The 11970-nt window shown below is 43.9% G+C and overlaps 1 protein-coding gene across 1 annotated transcript; it reads left to right on the top strand.

Annotated features, from left to right (window-relative positions):
- The first annotated feature begins 38 nt into the window (after positions 1 to 38).
- odad3 (outer dynein arm docking complex subunit 3) lies at positions 39 to 10859 on the top strand. The gene is made up of 14 exons (XM_031563833.2): positions 39 to 308; positions 864 to 985; positions 1095 to 1172; positions 1345 to 1524; positions 2253 to 2288; positions 2883 to 2984; positions 3274 to 3399; positions 3845 to 3967; positions 5957 to 6103; positions 6198 to 6358; positions 6690 to 6846; positions 7247 to 7396; positions 8344 to 8428; positions 10224 to 10859. Exons 1-14 carry the CDS (start codon positions 230 to 232, stop codon positions 10352 to 10354), a joined length of 1677 nt encoding a protein of 558 aa, XP_031419693.1. The 5' UTR covers positions 39 to 229; the 3' UTR covers positions 10355 to 10859.
- Positions 10860 to 11970: the final 1111 nt, after the last annotated feature.

Below are 11970 nucleotides of genomic sequence, written 5' to 3'. Positions count from 1 at the left end.
CACATTGTTTTCTAAGAGAGAGACAGAGAGACATCAAACCGCACGGAGCACGCTCTTCCAGGATGTCTGCATCGGTTGCTAGGCAACACAAGTAGTGTGCAGGAAACATTGGGTGTTCCTTAGCAAACGTACACAGACATAAGAGGCTTCGCACGTTAATGTTACCTTTGTAAAGTTTTTCGTTTGTGTTCAAGTCGATCGACGTTGTTCCTGCAGGAATATTTCGAAAATGCCAAGCACTTATGATGCTATTAAAGCTCCTATCCACGACCAAATCACTGAACTCCAGAGGAAAATTCAGCTGCTTGGTATGTCACTAGCCGCAGTCGTTCTAACGTAATTTGCTGGCAAACATTAGGTTACGAAGGGTAGCTACTTGTCGTTTAAATCATTGTAGGTATAAATAAGCACAATGTGAATCAGATAGTGATAACAAGATAATGTTAGTTTTACTAAGTTCACCGAAATATTCGAACTACTTTGTGTATGTGAAACATTAGTTAGCTATCGATATATCTAGCTAGGATATCTTGGATAATGTTAAAGCTTTGTTCACAGTGGCTGTTACCTTGGCAATGTTGACTATCCTAGGATATTTAGCAGTAACGTAGCTTAACTTGCCATATAATTAAGTGTTGCAAAGAACAGTTGTTAACTCAAACTAATACTGTTTGGTAAGAACATTTTGTCTTTAAACTATTGGTGAAATAAAGAAGATGATTGCCCGCTTTTTAATTTAAAACTTAAAAATAACATAGATACAAAAAATGAACTGAAAGCACTGGTTGTTACAGGTTAATTTGTGGTTATGCAAGTAGGCTACTGGTATAATTGAAAATGATTGTTTACCTTTCTTCCTGCAGAGGGAGACAGAAGCGCATATTATGAAAGTTCTCAGGCCTCCATCAAAAAGAACAGGGAAACCGTTCTCCAGTTAAGGCAGGACAACAAAAGGCTTCACAAGACACTCAAAGAAGCCCTTGTAGTATGTTGGTCAACATCATTCACTCAGTACTCAGTGTTCAACAAAAACTAACATATGACTTTTTAAAGTGTGACAGTCTGATTTCACACATGCGTGTTGTTTCCCTCAGGGAGATGAGCAAGTAATAAAAGAGGCCTTCCAAAATCGTGGACCGGAGAAAGCAGCGTTCCGGAATATGTCTGGAAAGGTGATCCATAGATTTTTGCATCAGTGTTCTTGCTGTTAAAATGCTATCGTGATCTTAAATTAGAAGAATGAGGAACAATGATCCTCACACCTATGTAGTGTGCTTAAGGGATATATTTAGGATATTTTAAGATACATTTACATTTTTTTTGTCTTAACGTGTTACTTGACAGGATGCCCTCAAGGTTCTGGACCAGAAGGTGTGTGATAAGATGAAGAAGCTGAATGCTCTCAAACACGCCACACAAACGCAGCGCAAGCGGCTGCAGGATCTGCAGGATCAGTACCAGACCTTGAAGCCAGAGAACAAACGCCCTCAGAGTGGACTGCACAAGAAGGAGGACGAGGAGAAGGTATTCCAGTGAGCTGTTAGGTCTTGCACTGCACACCTGCACACATGTTCCCAGGCAATGACCTCTCTCTCTCTCTCTCTCTCTCTCTCTCTCTCTCTCTCTCTCTCTCTCAGCTTTCTCCTTCTCACCTTTGTTACGCCAGGAAAGGTTACTTTTGAAATGTAACAGGTTGCATGTTACTAGTTACCCTGTTCAAAATGTAATAAGTAATGTGACTATTTTAATTATTTCATCAAAGTAATGTAACATTACATTTGATCACTTTTTTGTCTAGATGGTGATAAAATGGTAAGAAGAAGCAACAGAATGTTTGTTACATTCTACATATACTAAGCTTTAAAGTTTTTTACCAAAAAGAATATATTCGATTCCAACCTCTTTGTAATCACCAACATTTTGATTAGTCACTGTAATTAATTTACTTTTTTTTTCAGTAACTGTTACGGATTACAATTACATTTATTTTGTTACAGTTACATGTAATTAGTTGCTCCCCAGTCCTGTGTTACACATACCAAAAAAGCATAATATGCATGTATACAAATACTTCATCTTCATACGAGCCCATTTGACCCTTCACTTTAACATTGTAAAATAGTAATTCTTGGGCTCAGTGACTACCAGTACACTTACATTACACACATTGACCTAAAAATGTTTTTATGTGCAATTTCTGTGTCAGAAACTGTCACTGACATGTTCCCCTCATCCAATGATACCCTCAACAGAATGAAGGGGCTACCGTTGAGACACATCCCCAAAAGGTTATTTTTCCTGTCCGCCCGAATACGCTGCAATGCTCACCGCCTTTTATTAGCTGTGTCGCCTGTAGCATGTAGAAGCTTCATTGGATGGTTTTACCGTGGTCCTTGCGTGTGTGTGGTTGTGGGTGTGTGTACGTGAGTATGGGTGTGTATGCGTTCCTATTAACCCCTTATTCCACCGCCAGGCACCCGTCTAATTTAGGGCTCCTGGCAGTCCCCCAATCTAAGCTTAAATCCAGGGGTGACCGCGCTTTTGCGGCCCATAGACTGTGGAACAGCATCCCCCTCTCTATAAGATCAGCCCCCTCTATTGACTCCTTCAAGTCCAGGCTCAAAACTTACTTTCATTCTTTAGGATTTGAATCTTGCTGATTTGAGTTGATAATTTGTATATTTGCTTTCTGTGTATATAGATGCTTAGTTGAGTGTTTTGCTTCTGTTTTTCTATTTTATTGTTTTTGCGATCTAATTGTTTTGTTTCTGTTTTCTATTTGTTTTGATATTTAATTGTACAGCACTTTGGTCAACGTGAGTTGTTTTTAAATGTGCTTTTATAAATACATTTGACTTGACTATTCATTTGTGTTCTTCCAGAACTTGCGTGTGCTTGAGAACCGACTGGAGAAAGCTCAGCTGAAGTGTCAGGAGGCAGAGTATATCATGCGGGGCTACCTGAAACTCAAAGCCCATCTCCAGGTAATTTGACTGAATTGCTGCATTCAATCAGATGAAGGCACTGCTGGGCAAAACGGGTTGCTGACTGGAAACCTATTAGTGATGCAATCCCATACAATCGGATCCTATCACATAAGAGAGACCATAGCTTGGATTGTTTATGTAAAGAAACAAGATGTGCTACCGCAGAATGCTTTTCTGCTGTTGCTTTTCTAATGATGGTCGGTTGACGGTCTTCACAGAAGTTCATTATGTTTCATAAGTAACAAATATGTGCTCCCAATTCATCAATTTCCCATCCTCTCTCCAGGAGGAGAGTCTGACATTCCAGTCCCAGCTGGACGTTCTGGAGGCAGAGCTCATGAGGACGAGGCAGGAGCTGCAGGAGCTGCAGGTCATGAACAATGACGCCATCCTGTCCAAGGACACGGCTAAGGTAGGCCATCCTCACCATCTCATTGGACTTGGGCGCGTGGGCTTGAGTCAGCTTCGCTAGCAGTCACAGCACATTAAGTCCAATCGTTTTCAACAATGGACAAAAATGTGTACACAATGTGTGTGTGTGTATGTATACATGTGTGTGTGTCTGTGTGTGTGTATGTCTGTGTGTGTGTGTTTTGTGTATGTATACATGTGTGTGTGTGTGTGTGTGTGTGTGTGTGTGTGTGTGTGTGTGTATATGTATGTATAAATGTGTGTGTGTGTGTGTGTGTGTGTGTGTGTATATGTATGTATAAATGTGTGTGTGTGTGTGTGTGTGTGTGTGTGTGTGTGTGTATGTATGTATAAATGTGTGTGTGTGTGTGTGTGTGAGTGTGTATATGTATAAGTGTGTGTGTGTGTATATGTATAAATGTGTGTGTGTGTGTGTGTTTCTCCAGGAGGAGCTGCAGAGCCAAGAGGAGCAGGTGTATCGGGAGCGCAGGGAGAGGGAGCGCATCCTGTCCTTCTACAAGAAGCAGGTGGAGGAGCGCCGGGCCCAGACTGACAGAGTGGAGAGGAGGGTGAGGCAGCGCACGCACACTTACACGCACACTTACCCCAACACCGCTAACGCTATTAAACATCACCCTGTCTCACACTTACACCAACACTGCTAACGCTATTAAACATCACCCTGTCTCACACTTACACCAACACTGCTAACGCTATTAAACATCACCCTGTCTCACACTTACACCAACACTGCTAACGCTATTAAACATCACCCTGTCTCACACTTACACCAACACCGCTAACGCTATTAAACATCACCCTGTCTCACACGCACACCAACACCGCTAACGCTAACGCTATTAAACATCACCCTGTCTCACACTTACACCAACACTGCTAACGCTATTAAACATCACCCTGTCTCACACTTACACCAACACTGCTAACGCTAACGCTATTAAACATCACCCTGTCTCACACTTACACCAACACCGCTAACGCTATTAAACATCACCCTGTCTCACACGCACACCAACACTGCTAACGCTATTAAACATCACCCTGTCTCACACGCACACCAACACCAACACCGCTAACGCTACTGAACATCACCCTGTCTCACACGCACACCAACACTGCTAACGCTATTAATCATCACCCTGTCTCACACTTACACCAACACTGCTAACGCTATTTAACATCACCCTGTCTCACACTTACACCGCTAACGCTATTAAACATCACCCTGTCTCACACGCACACCAACACTGCTAACGCTATTAATCATCAACCTGTCTCACACTTACACCAACACTGCTAACGCTAACGTTATTAAACATCACCCTGTCTCACACTTACACCAACACTGCTAACGCTAACGCTATTAAACATCACACTGTCTCACACTTACACCAACGCTATTAAACATCACCCTGTCTCACACGCACACCAACACTGCTAACGCTATTAAACATCACCCTGTCTCACACTTACACCAACACCGCTAACGCTATTAAACATCACACTGTCTCACACTTACACCAACACTGCTAACGCTAACGCTATTAAACATCACCCTGTCTCACACGCACACCAACACTGCTAACGTTATTAAACATCACCCTGTCTCACACTTACACCAACACTGCTAACGCTAACGCTATTAAACATCACCCTGTCTCACACGCACACCAACACTGCTAACGCTATTAATCATCACCCTGTCTCACACTTACACCGCTAACGCTATTAAACATCACCCTGTCTCACACGCACACCAACACCGCTAACGCTATTAAACATCACCCTGTCTCACACGCACACCAACACTGCTAACGCTATTAATCATCACCCTGTCTCACACGCACACCAACACTGCTAACGCTATTAAACATCACCCTGTCTCACACGCACACCAACACCGCTAACGCTATTAAACATCACCCTGTCTCACACGCACACCAACACCGCTAACGCTATTAAACATCACCCTGTCTCACACGCACACCAACACCGCTAATGCTAACGCTATTAAACATCACCCTGTCTCACACTTACACCGCTAACGCTATTAAACATCACCCTGTCTCACACTTACACCAACACTGCTAACGCTATTAAACATCACCCTGTCTCACACTTACACCAACACTGCTAACGCTATTAAACATCACCCTGTCTCACACTTACACCAACACTGCTAACGCTATTAAACATCACCCTGTCTCACACTTACACCAACACCGCTAACGCTATTAAACATCACCCTGTCTCACACGCACACCAACACTGCTAACGCTAACGCTATTAAACATCACCCTGTCTCACACTTACACCGCTAACGCTATTAAACATCACCCTGTCTCACACGCACACCAACACCGCTAACGCTATTAAACATCACCCTGTCTCACACGCACACCAACACCGCTAACGCTATTGAACATCACCCTGTCTCCCTGGAACCCTACTTCATTGACACTGTGTGCCACTGAGCAGCACTGACGTGTTTGTTGGTGATGTTTCTGAACATTTATGTGGCGCACGTAACCTTTCAGGGCCAGAGGACAGCCATGCACCCAGATGAGCTCAGCAGCGAGGCCCAGCGGAGTACCACTGGTCTCGGGGAGGAGGAGCGAGGCATCTCCACCTTCGAGGAGGCCTTCCGCCGCATCAAAGACGCCACTGGGGTCACCGACACTCGGGTGAGGACTCATCAAGTGTGTGTGTGTGTGTGTGTGTGTGTGTGTGACACAGCCTTTAAACTGTGTGTGTGTGTGTCTTTGTGTGGATGCGCAGGAGGTGGTGGAGAGGTTCATCTCCCAGGGAGACAAACAGAGGCACCTGGAGGAGCTGAAAGAGGAGAATGAAAGGACTCTGCTCCAGCTGAAGGAGGACAGAGACCAACTCCAGAGCCACTTCCAGGACATCAAGTACTCTGGAGAGGCCAAACTCTCCAGGTTTGAGCTCAGTCGTGATGTCGTGATGGAGAAAAAAAAAAACAATAATAGAGGTTTTGCATCTGGCATCAAAGGTTTTTAAAGGGTTCCAGCTCTAATTGAGCCCCTCTTAGCTCTACTGTGCCAAGGCCTTTTCTTATTCAAGAGACCTCCTCAAGCCAGTAGAGTATCTATAGCATAAATGAGGACAGTCCAACCATGACGTATTGGCGAGAATAGTCTTATAGTTTTATTTGTCATTACTGCTTGATTAGATCGACAGATTGGAGCTGTTTCCCGGCTCATGTGTTTTGTGTTCTTGCTCATGTGTTTTGTGTTCTTGCTCTGGCAGTGAGCAGCAGCTGCTGGAGGAGTGTCAGCGCCACCTAGAGACGGAGGAGCAGAGGCACGAAGCGGCCAAAGAACACCTGGATTGGCTCAGCCGCTTCCTCGGCACAGTGAGCGCTGGTGTGGAGCACCTGGGCAACAAGCTGCAGCACATCCAACTGGTACGGCACACTCAACCTCTGTGCGCTCCATCGTGTCTAGCCGTGTTAGTTAGCAGTTAGCACTATGAAACAGAAACGGATGGGTTGTTTAAATCTAGCATTGGTAAAGCTGGAGACCTTCTTCCAAGTCCATCATCATCAACATTAACATCAACATCTATCCCTATCTATGTTGGCGTGCACAGCTGGAAGGTCTTGCTTTATTTGTTTTAGAATATGCAGTTTATAACGTAACATACAACCCACAAAACGTCCCATGCTCATTCTTTAGTTCTAACTATGGACTTGTCATTTGATTTACCAGCTTGTTGTCTTGCTCCAGCTTGTTGACTTTTGGAAACGTCCGTCAGATAGTTCAGTAGCGTTTCTAACCTGCTCCTGCTGTGTGTGTGTGCTCTAGGCGGAGGGGGAGAGGCCGCTGCTGGATGCCAGCTCAGAGGAGTATGTGCTGGAGCTGCTGGCCCAGGCAGAACAGAAGCTGCTGCTGCTACAGGAGGAGCTTCAGGGGAAAGACCTGGCAACCCTCACTAAAGAGATGGAGGAGGAAGATGTACGTTTGTGTGTGTGTGTGTGTGTGTGTGTGTGTGTGTGTGTGTGTGTGTGGGTGCGTGCGCGTGTGCACGCGTTTTCAGGGGGTCACGGTTCAGATTTGGCTTTATTATTCCTTACCAGGGAACAGATAGCTTTCACTGGGCTTGTTTCTGTTAGTAGGTCACGCCATGAATGACTCATTACATGTTTTCTGTCACAATGAAGTGTTCCTAGTGGCCCCGCAGGCTGAAATGTGAATGTGAATGCACAGGTGTGGTTGTTGAGACACTGGTCATGTTGGAAGAAATGTGCAAAGCATGCGAATAGGGTATTATGTTTATAGAGTATCAGGTCAACAAGGTGTGGGTAATTAGGTGTACTGAAGGTTTCAATACAAGTTCCTGATATGATAATAGTAGATTGATTGCATTCATTGCAAGTAGAAGGCCGTCCCACCCTGTTTATCTGGTCCAAAATAGCTCACAGAGTCAATATTTTTGCTACATTACTCCAGTGTATTTATCGTTTGTATTTGTAATGTGTTGTATGAGATAGTATAAATGGCTTTTGTTCAAAGCTAAACATATATTTAATGGATTAGTAAAGTGGGTAGTTTATCACACAAAAGACAGTAGTGATTTGACTTGGTGCAGTCCATGCTTCTAATTCAATACGTATTGTGTGGGTCCTCTAGCTTGTCTGTCCTGTGTGTGCGCTCAGAAACGCTCTGGTGTTCATATGTAGTCCTGGCCCTGTCAATGGGAATCAAACTAATTCCAGTCAATCAACACGTTGCCTCAGGAGCACAAAAGGGAGGGGTGTCGTTTAATGAGCTGTTGAGCCTAAAATATCAGCAACCTTTTGCCAGAATTACAGACAACTCGGCACTACCACTTCATTTGATCTGTCAGTGTCTTTGGTCCATTGCACTTAAATGTATTGTGCCTTTGTTTTGAATCATTGCAGTTTTATGGCAGCATTGAGGGAAAGCTCCCCACCTACAACACCCGGATCCTGCTGCCTGAAACCCAGAGACCGGACCCTTATGAAGGTGAGAGGCCCCTAGCATGCTCTCGCCTCACTCACACACACATGCACCTACTCACTCACACACACACACACCTACTCACTCACACACACACACACACACACACACACCTACTCACTCACACACACACCTACTCACTCACACACACACACACACACCTACTCACTCACACACACAATCCTACTCACTCACACACACACACCTACTCACTCACACACATGCACCTACTCACTCACACACACATGCACCTACTCACTCACACACACGCACCTACTCACTCACACACACACACCTACTCACTCACACACACATGCACCTACTCACTCACACACACATGCTCTCGCTTCACTCACACACACATGCACCTACTCACTCACACACATGCACCTACTCACTCACTCACTCACCTACTCACTCACACACACACACACATACTCACTCACACACACACACCTACTCACTCACACACACACACACACCTACTCACTCACACACACATGCACCTACTCACTCATACTCACCCACGTTAGTGACTACATTCAGTAGACATACATACTACATTCATACAGTCCTACACTTCCTTCTCAAAAACACACAAATGATAGTCCAGACTCTCAGTACTCAATGCAGTCGCATGCCTTTGGCCTTGCTCATTATACACACACATTCCAGGGTCCGTCTTTGACCTGCACACACATTCTCTGACAAAATCAGTACTCTCTAGTCATAGCAGGACAATAGTGGAGCAAATTTGAGCACTACATATGTGCTGTGTTGAGTTAAAAGTTTCTTCCCTTAGAAGTGATTATTTCTTCAAGTACAAGTTTGCTTTTGAGGCATGGGTGTCTGTAGAGTCCCCTAAGAACATTCTCTGTAGCTGAGAGCAAATAGACATGAACTTGAACTTGTTTCACTCGTGTCGAGTGATATACTGGTAGTAAAATGTTGCTGGCCAAGGACAGGTGCTTATTAGACAGAGAGATTAACAGAGTGCCTGACATGTTGTACATCAGGTGTGAACCACGTGTGTCTGCACACTGCAAGGACTGTCACCTCATGTGTGTCTGCACGCGACAAGGACTGTCACCTTGTTTGAAAGAACTCCAGATACCAAGATGTCATGTGTTCCTCGAGGGCTGTAGCACTTGGTTCCAATAGCATTGCGTGCCATTCCAAAGTGTGTGTGTTGCTGACCGTGAGTGAGTGATGGATGTTGCCCTGTAGCAGAATGCTATTATCACTTCTTTCTTGGCTTTCTTTTCTCAGTGAAGGTCAAGTGCAGTTATTCTAAGTATTGAATACACACATGCTCAGAATCATGTTGACATTATAAGAGGACTTATAAATAACCTTTTCATTTACGTAACTGTGCTATCAGGGTCGATTTAGTTCCTCTTTTGTTGTGATAGCTGTTGGAAAAATGTCAAATAGATATATTATACAAAAGAGAGAGAGAAAGAGAGAGAAAACTACAGAGGCCCTAGAGCACTTTTTAGGTTATTAATAACTAGAGCCTGCCGTGTTCTCTTTATTTGTCTAAAGCATTGGTCAAACCACTCTTGGGAACTGGTCAATCTCAGGCATTAAGTGCTCACAGTAAACACAGCACACAATAACACACAGTGTAAATCTGTACTTCAGAACACTATACGGCACATGCAAGCTGTTGCAAGTGGAGTTTTGAACATTCCAGGTGCCTTTAGATGAGCTTCTGATCTCAGCGCTCCTCCTGAAATGCCTCACGTGTTCTGTTCTTTCCTTTCTTTCTTTCTTTCTTTCTTTCTTTCCTCCACAACAGAGGAGGAGGACAGCGGGGATGACGAGGGTGACATCATCACGCGCGCCATCCTCAAGCGCCAATCACAAATCATCGTTGACTCCAAGACCAAGAGGAAGCCACGGCCCAAGAAGAAGAAGGGCAAGCTCTGATCCCAGGTCTTCACCGCCTGATGGTTTGTATGATGGCTGGACCAAAGCACCAAGACTGATCTGATCTGAAGTCCCTCTCCTCCTGTACACAACCAGCTGTAGTAACTCTACTGAGTTTGATACAGTGAAATATAATAGTGGGGTCATTTTGTTTCATAGAACTATGTATACTAAGCCTAGGACTAGAGATGTTATATTTGAACTGCAGTGTCTTGACACATTCTCTTGCACCTCAATCACATGCACATATTGATTGTATCTCCACAAACCACTGTATATGCTTCCTCCTCATGATGATCTGTACATGACAAAGCTGAATAAATGACAGAAAATGTAAACACCTGGATGAGAGCATTCTGTTCTGACTAGAGGAGTTCTGTGTATGTTCACTGAGTCTAAACATCACGGATGTGGGATGTGGGATAGGGGCAGGAGACGACACCAACCAGGCCATTCCATGTATTCAACTGGGCCATCATAAAAATAAAATAAAAACTGAAGTGGATCTCTTCCCCTTTTGAGAACACTGTATGTTACCACAGTACGGCTCCATGTAATTCTAATTTTCTACTTCCATTTTGGCTTGAGAATGATGTGCTTTCGCAGTAGTCCACTGAGTCCTTCATTATGCAGTGGACGGCTAGGAAGGGGACAGGCACAGAATCCTCCAGTGCCCATCCCTGGAACTTGTCCTAATCTTTCTGCTCTATTTCATTTTGCTTCTGTATGTCTATGCTTCTGTATATTGCACCATTTCTGCTAAAAACCAGTTTGGCTCTGTGTATGAGTACTGACTATATTTTGACAACAGAAAGTTTCCAACTATAGTGGCACAACATAAATGTACTGTTTATTTGTTCTTCTTGGACTCTGTGTTATGATTAATCATTAAGGAAAACATTGATCTAAATGGACAAGTATCAATTTAAATTGAGTTTTTTTTCCGTTTGAAATAATAAGATTCTGATTACTGAGATTACTGTCGTTTGGCTGCTGCACATTATTTTCTGTGCAATTTTGCAATTTAATAGTTTTAAGAGCCTTTATATGGTTTAGTAATTATATTGTAATTTCTATAACTCTGCATTTCTGCACACTTGCACATGCAAATCTTTTCGATGGAAAACAATAGCGTTGTTTTTGTGTCCTCATCTTGTGAACAGAACCTGGTGTTCCTCTCTGCGTCCAATGAATGTTGGTGTTCTCACATGCTGATGATGGTGGCTGAGTGACTCTGACTGACACAATTACATAAGCAGTCCGATCGCCAGAGCGAAAACAAAGGGGTTTTCAGTCAGCTCTGAGTCACACGGATTAGACGTTCTCTGTTTCATTAGTATGGGTGTGTGAGACTGTGAGTGAGCGTGCGCGTGTGTGTGTGTGTGTGTTTCTGCTATAGCAACCTAATAACATTTAACCTGTGCACTGACACCCATAGCATTTCCAGTGAAAGTAAGTAAAACATTTCCAAGTAAAAGCAGCTCTCGATTTGCTCACAGACCATTACCATTTAGACTGTAAGAAGAGAAGAAACCGCAACCACATAACCACACGCTTCACTATCATGCAAATCCCTGGCGTGAGCTGTCGGCTGTGTGTACTCTCGAAGGAGAGCA

This window comes from Clupea harengus, chromosome 26, assembly GCF_900700415.2.
Source record: "Clupea harengus chromosome 26, Ch_v2.0.2, whole genome shotgun sequence".
NCBI lineage: Eukaryota > Metazoa > Chordata > Actinopteri > Clupeiformes > Clupeidae > Clupea > Clupea harengus.
Note: the sequence above shows the minus strand (reverse complement) of the source record. Positions and strands in the feature narration are given on the sequence as shown.